This window comes from Panicum virgatum, chromosome 6N (genome assembly GCF_016808335.1).
Source record: "Panicum virgatum strain AP13 chromosome 6N, P.virgatum_v5, whole genome shotgun sequence".
NCBI classification, from domain to species: Eukaryota; Viridiplantae; Streptophyta; class Magnoliopsida; order Poales; family Poaceae; genus Panicum; species Panicum virgatum.
This window is the reverse complement of record NC_053150.1, coordinates 32750262-32763978: the sequence shown is the minus strand read 5'-3', so window position 1 is coordinate 32763978 and position 13717 is coordinate 32750262. Positions and strand designations below refer to the sequence as shown.

The 13717-nt window shown below is 44.2% G+C and overlaps 3 protein-coding genes across 4 annotated transcripts; 2 read left to right on the top strand and 1 right to left on the bottom strand.

Moving 5' to 3' along the window:
* The first annotated feature begins 5378 nt into the window (after positions 1–5378).
* LOC120679458 lies at positions 5379–8172 on the top strand. 2 transcript variants are annotated; one of them, XM_039961044.1, is made up of 2 exons: positions 5379–5539; positions 6643–8172. In XM_039961044.1, exon 2 carries the CDS (start codon positions 6692–6694, stop codon positions 7484–7486), a length of 795 nt encoding a protein of 264 aa, XP_039816978.1. In that variant the 5' UTR covers positions 5379–5539; positions 6643–6691; the 3' UTR covers positions 7487–8172. The 2 variants fall into 2 exon arrangements, with proteins under 2 accessions (XP_039816978.1, XP_039816977.1); XM_039961043.1 differs by having other exon boundaries at positions 5383–5539; positions 6639–8172.
* A 1283-nt stretch (positions 8173–9455) lies between these two features.
* LOC120679415 (RNA exonuclease 4-like) lies at positions 9456–12611 on the top strand. Its single transcript, XM_039960999.1, has 7 exons — positions 9456–9809; positions 9905–9989; positions 11423–11531; positions 11632–11720; positions 11788–11852; positions 11941–12019; positions 12124–12611. Exons 1-7 carry the CDS (start codon positions 9523–9525, stop codon positions 12289–12291), a joined length of 882 nt encoding a protein of 293 aa, XP_039816933.1. The 5' UTR covers positions 9456–9522; the 3' UTR covers positions 12292–12611.
* LOC120679416 lies at positions 12517–13538 on the bottom strand. The gene has a single exon (XM_039961000.1). It carries the CDS (start codon positions 13365–13367, stop codon positions 12588–12590), a length of 780 nt encoding a protein of 259 aa, XP_039816934.1. The 5' UTR covers positions 13368–13538; the 3' UTR covers positions 12517–12587.
* Positions 13539–13717: the final 179 nt, after the last annotated feature.

Here is a 13717-nt window from a genome sequence, read left to right as displayed (position 1 = left end):
AATGAATTTTGTGCTTGGAAGAAATGAGATGTGCCAGACCAGCAAATTCAATTCCGCAATCCAAACAAGGATCAATAACTTCTGTGATTACAAGAACAAAGAAGGTTAAATTTAACTTCACCACAAAATTTCTCGCCCTGCTATAGGACAATCTTATCTAATATCTGGAGTTACCCCGTGAATGTGCGGCTTTTGCTTCATCATTTGAAATGACGGACTATTTCTGTAATATTCATTTTAAGAACTACTACTCGTCTTTGGTTCACTTCCAGCTCAGCTCGAATTACAAGAGAGCAAAGCTTGTTTTGGATTTAGATCAACCTGTGGAGTTGGAGCAAGCTCTATATGGAGTTGGAGCTGTTTGGATATGGTGTTTGGCTAGTTAGGTGCTCCCAACTCCACGATAGAGGGCTTCAAGGGTGGATTGCAATTCTTGCCCTTCCTTTTGATTGAATGTATTGTTAATGAGAGAAATGAAATGACTGCAACTATTTTATTTCAGTTAAATCTATAAATTCTAAGACCATCCTTAATGCTAGATATTAGGTGTATTAATCCCGCATGAAAAATTGAGAAAGAACAAATACCTATCTTAATTTGTAAAGTTAAAAAGGGAATAAAGATGTCCCAAGTTGATATAGGGCATCTTATTTAGCATGGACTAATCAGGACTAAACATGGACTAATTGGATAGATAATGGCTAATTAGTAGTTAGAATTAATTAGTCTAAAATTAGTCCACATTTAGCCTCTTATCACAAATTGGGCTAATTTTTAGTTCTATGTTTTAGCCCATCCAAACAGTCACTTAGGTGGGTGTAGTCGTGCAACATATAGTGAATGTGGCATGGAGAATAAATTGCGCTGGATTCACCATATAGGTTCTCGCCCGTTTGGCGCTCCGCATTGTAGCAGGAGGGGCCACATTTTGCAGCTCCATAAAAGTTTCAATGCTGAAGCCATTTGGAAAAGTACCTAGCCCCTAAACGAGCTGGTGGTGAAGCTCCTAAAGGAGCCGCCAAAGAGCCCCTTGGTCGAGTGATTGAACTAGTTGATGTGAATCTTTCTCATTAGAAAGAAAGAAGTTAGTTTTTATATAGGCTGTGTGCGTCCTAGTTATGCAGAGGTCGGGTTGGATCTTAGTATAATTGTATCATCTTGATGTAATTGTCTAAGATCAATAAAACTTCCCTTTTCCCAAAAAAAAATTCTTATATACTGGTCGGTTGCCATCTCATTCTATGGGAGCTAAAAAGTCAAAGGAGAAGTATTATATTTTTTTTCAAATATCCTCATTAAATTTTTTAGACGCTATGGGGATATGTTATTGTCATAGATTCTTAAGTTTTGATAATGGAAATTTAGGTTCTTAAACTTGTCAAATGCTCAAGCTTCACAAAATACCCCACGGCCTTCTTGTTAAAATATTTAAAATTATAAAGTGAATCAATAAACTTGATTATCCAGGCTTAGGAGTATTAAAAAAGTGGAAGCATGAAGAACTGAGAATGACTTCATAACCTATCAAAAAATCACAGTGCGACGGTTTGGGCGATTACTATCCTCATCCATCTTTCCCGTTCGGTCTCTTAGTCCTTTTTTCGATTACACAATACAACTCAGACACTCACAACATACACACACTCACCCCTATAAACACACGTACGCAAATCCTATCTCTATGAACATCTTTGAAGATTGAGCCGGCAGATCTTCGAAATTGACGAAGTCACCATAGACGCATCACTGTCGACGGGAATGTTCTTGTAACCACCAGGCTACATGATCTTTCGCCGGTCTCTTAGCTTTTTTTTAGTGGGAGAAAATTATATAACTGGAACTTCAAACGCCGCTTTTCACAGTTTTGCCGTTCGACTTAATAAAAATGGGTCTCCAAACATGCTACATTTGATTATCTTATCAATAATTATATTTTCTTTTTTCAATATTTCTCCCTCTATTTGACATCCCGACCATTTTAGCTCTATGTATCTTTTGGCAACACCCAACGAGCTCCACCACCGTCCACCGGCCGACCTTGCTCGCGATGGCCGCCGCATCGGCCTTGTGTGTACGAATGACGATGGGTACTAGAAACCCAATGGATTTTTGCTCTATTAAAGTACGGGTTTGTGTCGATTTTTATACCCGTGGTTTTATTAATAGACACAAAATCCTACCCGTTAGGTTTATGGGCACGGGTTGTTCGTACAGTATCCGAACCCGTGAACCCATGAGTTTTTTAAACCCGATCGAACATAGCAAAATTGTCATTTTATTTTGTGAGTTTATAACAGATTTAACATCTCTTCCCTTCAATTCTTATTTTAGTGAACCCTTAAGTGGTGGGTATGAGTGTTGTCGCTTTGCACTTGCCGTGTTTGTATACGCATATGGTAGATTTGTGACTTTGTATGGTGTTATAATCATTTAAATATAGAGCTTGTTATTTATATTTATATTTCCTTTTGTATTTTTAGTGAACATAGATTTCTTACTTATAATTTTTTACTTATAATACGCTACAATGATATTTACTATATTAAATTTATTAATATGAGAAAAAATTGTATAGTAAAGTGTAGACGCACGGTGACTCGTGGGTACCCGCTAATCCGATGGGTTTGGATTTGGGCAAAATTCTAAAACCGTGACGGGTACGAGATTTTTAATGGGTTCAAATATTTTTCATGAGTTTGGATTTGGGACGGCAAAACCCGATAAGTCTAGACCCGTTGCCATCATAAAGAGAACGGAAACAAGAACAATTTCTGCAGATCAAGAATGGATATGGTAGGAACAGGTTTTGCTAGCTAATTGAATCAAGATAAATATCCGGTACAAGATCTTGATCATTGCCTCTAGGAAGAAGATGAGCCCTAGAATTCTACCTAGAGTTCATACCTGTTCATTGTCCGAATGCCTTACAACCGAGACCCCGTGACTATAATGCACGGGCTAAAATGATATTCAACCTATTCAGTTGGTTGGTGGCTGGAATGTTTACAACCGAGACCCCATGACTATAATGCACTGGCTAGGTTAAAGTTACAAATAAAATGATATTCAACCTATTCGGTTGGTTGGTGGCTGATGCTGATTTATAATGAAAAAAGTATTACTGGCTAGTTAGTAGCAGGTGATTGGTGCTAATTTGATGTGAGAAAAAATATTGCTCACTGTTTTCTGACCAACCAGCCCAACAAGCTGATTGTTATTGACGCGGTAGAACACATTGTTACTTATAAGCGCTAAACAACGCTTTCATTCAACGACAACCGTTGGATGCCGAGTGGGCGACGATGAGCTGAAGCCAATCACTCGTTAGCTTCACCGCCGACTTCCTCTGACAAAACTGAATGAGGGGTGCACACATTATTGCAGTTGCAGTAGCCTGACCCGTAATCCCTGTCACGCCCGCAATAATGAAATTGCAGTCGCCCGTAACTTCTGGATCTCACGGTCGATCCGATCCACACGCTCGCACCCCCGCTCCTTCCTCGCGCTCCACGGACCACGTTTCCTTCCTTCCTCTCCCATTCCCCTTTCTTTTCCCTTCCTCCCCCCCACCCATCCTCTCGCTCCACGGCAGCCGAGCGGCGCGGTGCACCGGCGGCGGGGCCGGTGGCTGGGAGGCGTGGCGCGGCTGGATGGCGGGGGGGGGGGGCGGAGGGGAGCGGAGGCGAGGCGGGCGGCGCGGCGTGGAGGGGCGGCGCAGCTAGCCGAAGGGAGGCGATGGGATCCACGACGTCGGCGGCGAGCTTTGGCATCTCCGCCGGTGGGCTGGCGATGGGGAGGCGGTGCAGTGGGTCGGGGGCGGCAGCACCACCGGCGAGCGGAGGCGAAGCAGGCGGCGGGTCGCGGTCGGCGCCGCCGCAGGTGGTAAGCCAGTAGTTTTTTTTTCACTTTTTTCTTTTTCTTCTTCTTTTCATATAAATTTTTTTAGCAAAAAATTCTTTACCCTAGTTTTATTTTCTATTTTTGGATGTTCAATTTTTTTCATTCAATTTTTTGATTTATTTCATAAATTTCTATCTGTCAAATTTTTCCTCGTAAAATTTTTTTATTTCACCAAATTTTTTCCAGAATTTTTTCTACCTCAGCAAATTTTTACTTGAAAAATTATCCGTCTCTTCAAAGATTTTTCTGAATTTTTTTAAAAAACGACAAAAAAATTACTAAAAATAAAAAAAAAAGCAGTCGGAATATCGAGTGTAGGACCTCTCCCCTATGGTGGTCAACCCACCTCCTCTTAGCGCCCAGACGTGGAACGCATCCAAACGACACCCTCTTTGGCTTCTTCCTCTCCAAACATCTTTGCGGTTCGGCCATCTCAGTTTCTCGTTCCTTCCATCCCCATCCCCTGCTACAGTTGCCCGGGTTGGAAAGGAGGTGACGCGCGTTTCTGGCGGCGATTCCGTCGGCCCCGTCTCTCTCCGGTGGCCGGAGTGGCGCCGGAGAGGGACGAGGTCCGCGAAATCATTGCGCGGATGTATATAGTCTAGATTTGCGCTCATCTAGGTCTAGGGTTTGCTCGCCGTCACTGCTAGGCGGTGGAGCTAGGGTTCGGCGGGGGGGGGGGGGGGGGGGGGGACGCTGCTCCTCTGGTACCTCTCCCCTTTTCCAGTGATGGCGGCGGCGACGGCGTCGGCGCTGGCGAAGGTCCAAGGAGGAGGTTAGTGTTGCTTTATCCTTTTTGCGTTGGGGATGGAGCTTTTGTTTGCCCCCTGGGGGCTTGTCTTCCTCGCTGGTCTGTCCGCCGGTGGAGTTGTAGCCGGCGTGGGCTATGTTGTGCCTGGCATCTTCGCGGAGGAGTCAAGGCTGGTCTTCCCGGGTGGCGTTGGTGAGGCGGCGGCGTCATCGGCGTTGGGGAATAAGGTCCTCCGGCCTCGTCCCCGTTGCAGCGGCGCTCATTCCGACGCCAGTGCGAGGTCTTGGAGGGAGGAGCCTCCTGTTCCCGGCGGGGAGCTCATGTGTTGGTCTGAAGATGCAGCGGCAGCTGTGGGTCTGGCGGATGCTAGGAGAGTGGATCGAGCTCGAGTTTCCCCCGACGATGGTCGACGGCGGGCTTTGGTCCAAATTCGTCGGAGCTTGGGGCGCGACCCCGGTCGACGGGCTATCGGCGATGCCTTCAGCTCATCTGTTTGGGTGAGTGTCTACTTCGACTCTTCTCAAAGCCTCTTGGCAATGGAGTTTCGGCGGATCTGGGAAAGACGGCAAGTCGGCGATGAAGTCCGGTGGATGCAAGATGTAGAGGTTCATAGGGACTTATTTGTAATTTCTTTGTTTTCGAGGGACCGGTCTGCAAAACAGCTGTCCTCTTTATTCTTTCTCGACATACCTGTATTTGTACGGGTCGATGTACTATTTGCTTAACTTTAATACAGGTGTGTTTTGATAAAAAAAAAACATCTTTGCGGTTCACCTCTGGGCCAGCAGCGCCGGCGAGCGGTTCCCTTTTTCGATCTCTTGGCCTTCCCTTTCCTGGCGGCGACTACTGGGCGAGCGGCGCCGCCCTTCTCCGCCGACGAGCACCCAGGTATGCCCACCCCTTCTCTTCCCTTCCTGCTGTGCGAAACGGAGCACCCCAGACCCTAATTGAAGCTATTTGTATTCGGATCTGACCCCGATTTTTCCGTTTCAAAAAAAAAAACGAACTCCGATTTTTTTATTTTTTTGCAAAAATTTATCAGCATGTCCTACACTGGGTCCGCCCCTCTTCGGAGGTATTGAACATGTGATGCAAGCTTTGAGAAATCGAACATCATTTTAGTGCCGTTGGGTTTCATGGACCAACACATAGCTAAAAGTTCACATATTTATAAGAAATATGGTTAGTGTACCTGAAAACTTCTGTTTCACCTTCATACGAAGGCTCCCTAACCTAGAAGTGACCTGCAGTTCTTTTTTCTTAATGAAATTTTGTTAGCCTGTTCCGCGCTCATGATTTAGGGCGAGTCATAACTCATAAGAATCCAAAACCTGACAACATGAGCTTACGAATCAAACCAATCTTTTTCAGCTCAGCTACCGAAGAAACTCTCGCATACACAAGTTTAGATATATCTTGGAAACCTATCCTTGGATGTTTAACTACTCAGATATTCCTTGGTGATTGGGGCTCATAGGGCTGTTATAGTGTTATGTATTGTGAAATGACGCAAGAGGATTTTCACTGTTACACATGCACACACAATGAAGAAGTTAATGCAATGCTAATTAAAAATAATGGTATGGCAACAAAGTACAAATTGATTTCTCGGTTTAGTTAATGAACATTTAGCTGATTACATGTAGGCTTAATAATTGTGGAAAGTTTGACTGATGGATTTTTGTGTTGCAAACTGGAGTCAATGAAGATATATATTTGCTCAAATGGAACTTTTGTAATTGTTTACTGTATCCTTATTCTTCAGCTAAGTACATTTTATACGTTTTTGTTGTTTTGACTCTTGAATCACTGGAATTCTTTACTGTCAGGCTGCCCTGCCGTTATTTTTTAAGTATACTGTTTGATATTTTGATGCATGTATACTTATTCCATTATATAGATTTTGTTATCATGTTATTTTCAGTTCAGCACAAAATGCAAAAATATTAACATCAAATTATTTCTTTTTTTCTTCACATCTTATTAGGCAGTCTTGTAAACACCACGGAGGTTTTCTATTGTGTCCATAAAAGGCAGTTCATGAACATGCAATTAGCCATGTCTGGTGTGTATGATGAGAAGCCACCTACGGATGTTCCCACTGATCCGGCATGTTCAAGGAACAGTATTGATGAGGATGATGATTGGGTGATAGTCAAGAAACAGCGTATCACCATATTAATTCCTCCACCATCACCAGATGCTGCGAACCCTGAATCACACAGGCCCAGAGTAAGTTCTAAACATTCTAGCTCAACACTGAGCAACAGAGACTGGGATGCTGCCAGAAAGAAGCACCCTAAGCAGCTGATTGCCGAGAAATCCAAGAACCCTCCAGAGGATGGCAATAGCGAGAAAGCTCAAGTAGACCATTCTGAAAGTACAGTTCAAAAAGATGTTCCAAGGATAGTGGATGACATACTAACACACAGTCCTGCTGCCCCTGTTGTACAGTCAGAATGGACTGAAAATGGATTTCAGGCTGTTAAAGGACTCTTTCATCAAGGCAGTGGACAAGTGACAAATTCCTCTCAAATCATGGTTAATCCAAGGATGCCAGTTATTTCTTCACCTGTTGCAGATAAGATAATACGAGCCCGGCTTCTTGAGAGACGTGTTGCTCGGTTGGGAGGACTGAGGAATTGGCTTTTTGATTGCGGTCTTGGATGGTTTGTCGGCATATTGGACAGTGAAAAGCTGGGGATGTACCAGCTAGTCTCCCTTACAATGACCCAGCTGAAAGAAATGGGCCTTGTTGCTGTAGGTCCACGGAGGAAACTGATCCATGCCATTGACAATCTGTGCCGCCCTCGCCATGTTGAGAAGGTTTCTTGATCTCTAGCACATTTTAGATGGCTAAAATGTCAGAAAGCTATTTTTTGAAAGAGACCCCTGAAGTTTAAGGTGCCGCACCTAGGGTTCGAACCCTGGGCGGGAGCCTCCCGGCCAGTGGCCTTTGCCACTGCGCCATGAGCTCCTTGGCCATGTCAGAAAGCTATTACAGGAAGGAATGTCTGAAGTGGTCAGCGACTGCAGTCAGTTTGGTGAATTAAGCCATATTTTCCTCTTGTATGGATAGCCAGCATTGCAGTCAGTTTGGTGACTTAAGCCATATTGATCTCTTGTATGAATAGGTAAAGGTTGACTCATGACCGGGAATCAGAAGCTGAAGCGAGTGTTGAAGTTTTCAGGAGGCTGAACCAGGAATCAGAAGCTAAAGTGATAGGCAGTTTATCCTGCTTTGAGACATGCTTTTCTAGACTATCCCCTGTAAGATAATCTGACATGGATCGAGCTGATATCATGTAATCTCGCAGATATGGAAGGACATTTCCTTCTGTAAGAACTGACAACTTTCATGAAATCTGTCGTACCTCTCCCCTGGAAAATTTGCGATGTCTGAGTTGGTGGGTGGCTGCGTAATTGTAAAAGCTCCTGTGTTTGGAGTTGTATTTACTGCTCAGTTGAGGAATTAAGAGGATCGGACATTCTAAAGTTAATCACAAGAAGTGAGGCAGATATCATTGCTTGTTTGAAAGCCTTAAAAGCTGATTACCCGGGAAAACTGTTGTTCTTGAGCAGATTGGAAAGGGGTTTATGAATTTACCAGCTCAGAAATCTGTTTAGTTCTGTTGCTGAAAATGGTGTAGAGTAGACCACTAGTGCACCATCCCGTATAGCATGTTAAGTTGTTGGGATCCATGGACACTCCTTTTATTTGAAATGTTATGCAAACACACCAGTTGAACATTGCGCAAAAGAACATTTCACATTTGTATCTTACTGAAAAAATGAATCACATGGCCATAAGCCCATAAGTACGGCCACAAAGGAAGATTGCAGATAACCACTGGCGAGATGTGATGTATTTAAGCAATGACATATCCAAATATTTGGTGGGGGCAAATCGAATGGGCTTTGCACCTGCTCCATGTCATTTGCCATCGTGCCTTCACCATCTTTTGCCCTCCATAGCCAGCAAGCACTGCATTTAGAAATATACCATAAAAAAAATCACTTGTTTGATACATAGCATCGAAAGATCACAAGTTATATTCCGGTGAAGTTCCGTCAGTTCCATTGCCGTTTTTTTTCCTTTCTTTTGCGCTCGTCTCTTACCAGAAGCCCCTGCACGGCTGCACTCTGGCGTGCCTCCGAGCTCTCGTAGTGCCTTCCCATACCTCCTCTCGGGCTTACTGCGTACAGATGAATAACACTGTAATCTTTGGATGCTATATGTCAAGCAAGTGATCTTTTGATAATTTATTTCTAAACTTGACATCTTTTAATGGTACACACCTAATTTTCCCATTTAGATTTCCCAAAAATGAGAAAATATAGCGAATACAATAAAAAAATACAGGAGGTGCTATAAGAGATTATTGTTTTCCCAAGTTGTTTTGAAGCAATCAATCATGGCCATCCAATTCAGATCCGTCGAGTGTTATCTTTTTTCAAAACCTCAAGATGAAATTTTCTCCATCGGTCACCCCATGTCTTTTTTGTTATTGCCTTTTATCACTATTTTCTCTCCCTGTACTAAACGGCTTCACCAGTAACGCCGATAATACTCCACCCTTTTCCCTCTCACCGACATTCCTCTGGCCAGGATCCCTAGCAAATATACTAGCTCATCATAAGAATAATAACTGAATTGAGGATGAGCAAGGAAACAGAGTGGATCCATATTATCTGATGTTTTGCTAAGTTGCATTCTTTTAGAATAATTTTCAAACTCTAAAATTGGAGAGAGAGAGTAAGAGTGAACACATCTTAAAAACCCTCTTTAAGGCAAGAGAACAAAAACAAACAAAACAAAACCCTCTCACAAAAAACCCTCCACCTGCAGTCCTCCCGCGCCGCAATCATCCATGGCGGCGGAAGCTGAGCCGCCGCCGCCCTCACCGTCGGCCACAGGAGCAAATCCCAGCCGCAACCCGAAGAGGAAGCGGAAGCCCAAGCCCAAAGCGGCCGGCCCCTCCGCCCTGAACCCTAACTGGGCGCAGCTCCAGGCCAAGCTCCCCCAGCGCCCCGCCGCCACCCACCTCGGCAAGCGCAAGCACGAAGCCGGCCCTCCGCCGCAGGCTCCCGCGCCCGCGGAGCCGTCTTCTCCCGCTGAGGCGGAGGTCAAGCTCGAGCCGACCTCCGACGACGCCAGGTGAGCGCCCCCCGCAGCGAGATGCTCGGATTGTCGGTTTCAGATGTTTGGTTTTCTGACTACTTGATTTGGGAATGGTGGTGGGGTTTGGTCAGTTTGACGAAGGCGGTGGCGATTGACTGCGAGATGGTCGGGGTAGGTTCCGACGGCAGCAAGAGCGCCCTCGGCAGGGTCACCTTGGTAAGCATGATCTTTTACTTCAATTTTCTTGTTTGTTTACTTTGTGTAGTAATAATATGATTAGTCAGAATTTATGAAGTGGAGTAGAGAGTACTTTGGAGTTGTGGTAAAGCTAAGAAATGGTCTGTAGTCATTGATTAAAGTTTAACTGAGAGGCCCAGGATTTGCCTAAAGCTCTTAATAGTGAAGCAGGTGCAGGAGTGTAATGCCCCGCTTTGTTAAGAATTGGAACTATATATTTTTTTCTTCTGGAGTTAGTTTGTTGTGGAGATGTTATGAGGTTGATTTGGGCAATCCACAGATGGAGGATGGTTATTCATAGATGTCTGGCTTAAGAGTTGTGTGGTTTCAGTAACCCCATGACTCAAATGGAATGACTTTCTTGTGGTTTCATGATATTGGTGGTTAGTACCTTGCATTTGGAACTGGTATCATTTTGGTGTTGTTAAAAAAACAAGCGATTAGCTTAGATTTGGTTCTGGCAGTACAGTAAACTAGTAAAGCATTTTCCTATCCTTTGAGGTTTCTACTGCTTGTTTTATTTACCTGATGTTAAGCCCAGAATTAGTCTAATAAAGTAGCATATACATTGGCTGTATTAGACAAGATTTAGCAATTGACGAAGCAATGTGGCCCTTTTCCCTAATAATGTGGTTTATCTATTTAATTGTTTTGTGTGGCTACTTGCTAGTTCCGTGAAAATGCCATAAGATACTGTTTTAGTGTAGTTACTAAGTGGTCTATAGTTCTTACATTAATTTCAAGATTTGATGTAATACAATAGAATGTTTACATTATTAAAAAAATCATACAATGTTTTAGTGATTTGTGTATACTTTAATTTCTGTATCCCTGATTCTGGAGTTAAAATATGAGATAGATTGATGTTAAATTATTAATGCCCAATACTTGCCCTGTGCGAGGGAATACTACGTAGAGTAAATAGCGTTTACTTATAAGATAAGTGCACAGAAATCATAGTGTAGGGTGTTTATGTTGTCATCTGGTAATTTGAATGCATTTACACATAGATACTTGATGTTATGTAAATGGTTTAAGGCTTCAAACAGTGAAGGTTATACTTGAAGTTTGTGAATTACATGCTTAAAGTTTGATGGGAAGTTATTAGTGTAGGCCATGTTTTGCCTAGCCTTGCTTTTGAAAAGAGTGGGCAAAGTTTTCCTTGCTGTTGGGGGATAGCAAGGGAGGAAGAACCAAACTTGCTCCTCCAATAAGAAGGATTTCTGGACCACAGGGGAATCTGGACTGCTTTGTTCGATATTATGTAGTACTTGATATTTAAGTTCTGTAGTATTTGCAATGCAATAAATGTACTTGATGAAGTTTGTTTGAAATGTCCAAACATTTGGTCAACATAAATACATTCCTGCCTTTGAAATATCGTCTTCTAATCTTAATGTGCTTTTTGTCAGGTTAATTCCTTTGGCAATGTAGTGTATGATGAGTATGTTCGAACAGTGGAGCGAATTGTGGACTACCGTACCCGTATTAGTGGGATTAGACCCAAGCACATGAATAAAGGTAGAGATGTCACTACATTGTCAGTCTATCACTATATGATATTTTGTTGCTGTGGAGTGACGATCTATGTGGGCTATGCAACTGGCTTATGTCACTGCAGCCAAAGAATTCTGGGTTGTGCAGAAGGAAGTAGCTGAGCTGATTAAAGGAAGAATTCTTGTTGGGCATGCACTTCACAATGATCTTAAGGTTGGTGGCTGTAACTCCAATTTTTATGCACCCTATGTTCTTTTTTAGTTTATTTCACATTTTCCAGGTTTTGCTACTAAGCCACCCTAAGAAGGATGTTAGGGATACATCAGAATATGAGATTTTCCGAAGGTTAGATGGTCTGAGCATCTATTATGACATAATCATTCTTGTTACGTTCATCCAAAACTGAATCGAGATGTGAATAACAATTCACTAGGGAGAGGAAGCGGCGATCATTGAGGGATCTTGCTGCTGAAGTACTTGGTGCAAAAATACAGCAGAATGAACACTGCCCGGTATGTGTGATATTTCATGGTTATTGATTTGTCATTAATCTAATAATTCCATTTTGAAGTCATTTCAGATCATGATTTGCATGATCCTTTTGATAATCCTGCAGATTGAAGATGCCCGAGCTGCGATGTTCATTTACAACAAGCACAAGAAGGCATGGGAGAAGAGCATGAAAGAACAACTCCGGTTCAAAAAGAAGCTCAAGAAGCGAGGGAAAAAGAAACCTGCTGAGTCCAATGTGAATGACCCCAATGTCCCCACTGTTCTTCTATAGAGACTAGCAAAAGATACATCAGAACCTGTGTGAACCATTTCCCTAGAAGTCTTTCAATCTGACAAGGGGTATGGATATGATAAATCCTACTGAAACTTTGCCTCAAGTTAGTATCTGACCATGAAACTTTCAGAGAATACTTGACGCCAGTGTCATGATCACAATCTTTGATTCATAGTTCTGTGTGTATCATTTTTCCTAGGGAAACAGTATTTGTAATGAAAATTTTGTAGCTCAATATCCATGTACTTTAAATTCACACTTGCATTCGGGTTTTGTAACAAACATTGTCACCATCAACTGAAAAATGTCACAGGTGACATTACGGGGTTGCTGAGAATTGAACTCTGAGGACTGGGGTGCCTTGCAGCAATTGTAGCAGGTGTGAAACCTCTCTGTTGCTCGTGCCGTTTCCTAACTATAAACTGGTGCTGGTGCAGGGGCAGGGAGTTGGTGTCCAACATGTGCAGGATGACCACCATGAGCAAGGAGCAGGCGAACATCGGGATGGGCCCGAAGATCCACATGAGCAGCGTGGTGGCGAAGTAGAGCGCCCGGAGCCCCATGGACCAGAAGTTGCCGCCCCTGATGACGGCGCGCTGCACGTAGTCCGCCGGCACGTCGGAGTCGAGGGTGGTGATGAGGAAGCTGGCCTGGACGTAGTACCTCGCCGAGTGGATGAAGCAGGTGAAGGATGCGAGGAAGCAGACGAGAAGGGAGATGTACTTGACGGTGGCCATGGCCTGGCTGCGGTCGCCGTAGACGAGCTCCGTCATGAACACCTTGGTGGTGCTGCTGATCCAGGCCCCAATGAGGGAGCCCAGCGCGATGGAGAGGGAGGCCAGGTTGGTGGACACCGAGATGTTGTCGGAGATGACGCTCAGCGCCAGGCTGGTCTCGTTGGGGGCCGCCCGGACCATGCGGCGCACCCAGGCGGCCTTGTTGTGGTTCTCGTAGCCGATGACGGTGGTGCTAGGGTGCCGGAGGATCCGGTAGAGGAGGAGGTGGTAGCTGAGCATGACCACCAGGCCGCAGGGCACCAGCACCAGGTCCAGGGAGCCCTTCTCCAGCTGCATCTCCTGCTGTTCTTTCGTTCTAAGATTTGGTGGATTTGTTATTGCTCGTCTCTGCAGATGTCTCGCTCTCGCATTTTGATGCTGTTTCGTTGGGAGTTCTGCAGAGATCGTCGTGGCTTGCGGTCTGCGGTTTTATGTGGTTTTTTTGTGCGAGCTAGTGGCTGAGGAATGGGCTCATGGTTGCTTACAAACTTTGCATTAGAGTTGCGGTCGTGGTACTGACGGCTTGGCTTGTCGCTTGGGGGCAAAGACTCTGAGCACGGCAAGCAATTTTTTTGGAGATTGCTTGGAAGAAAGGCCGGGAGATCATAACTGCTTGACGGGTTACCGGATATCCTCTGGGCACTTGG

Coding starts and splice junctions, on each gene's coding strand:
- LOC120679458 (XM_039961044.1), top strand. CDS start 6,692: ATGAACATGCAATTAGCCATGTCTGGTGTGTATGATGAGAAGCCACCT.
- LOC120679415 (XM_039960999.1), top strand. CDS start 9,523: ATGGCGGCGGAAGCTGAGCCGCCGCCGCCCTCACCGTCGGCCACAGGA. Junction 9,810..9,904: donor CCGACCTCCGACGACGCCAG/GTGAGCGCCCCC, acceptor GGGTTTGGTCAG/TTTGACGAAGGCGGTGGCGA. Junction 11,853..11,940: donor GAATATGAGATTTTCCGAAG/GTTAGATGGTCT, acceptor ACAATTCACTAG/GGAGAGGAAGCGGCGATCAT.
- LOC120679416 (XM_039961000.1), bottom strand. CDS start 13,367: ATGCAGCTGGAGAAGGGCTCCCTGGACCTGGTGCTGGTGCCCTGCGGC.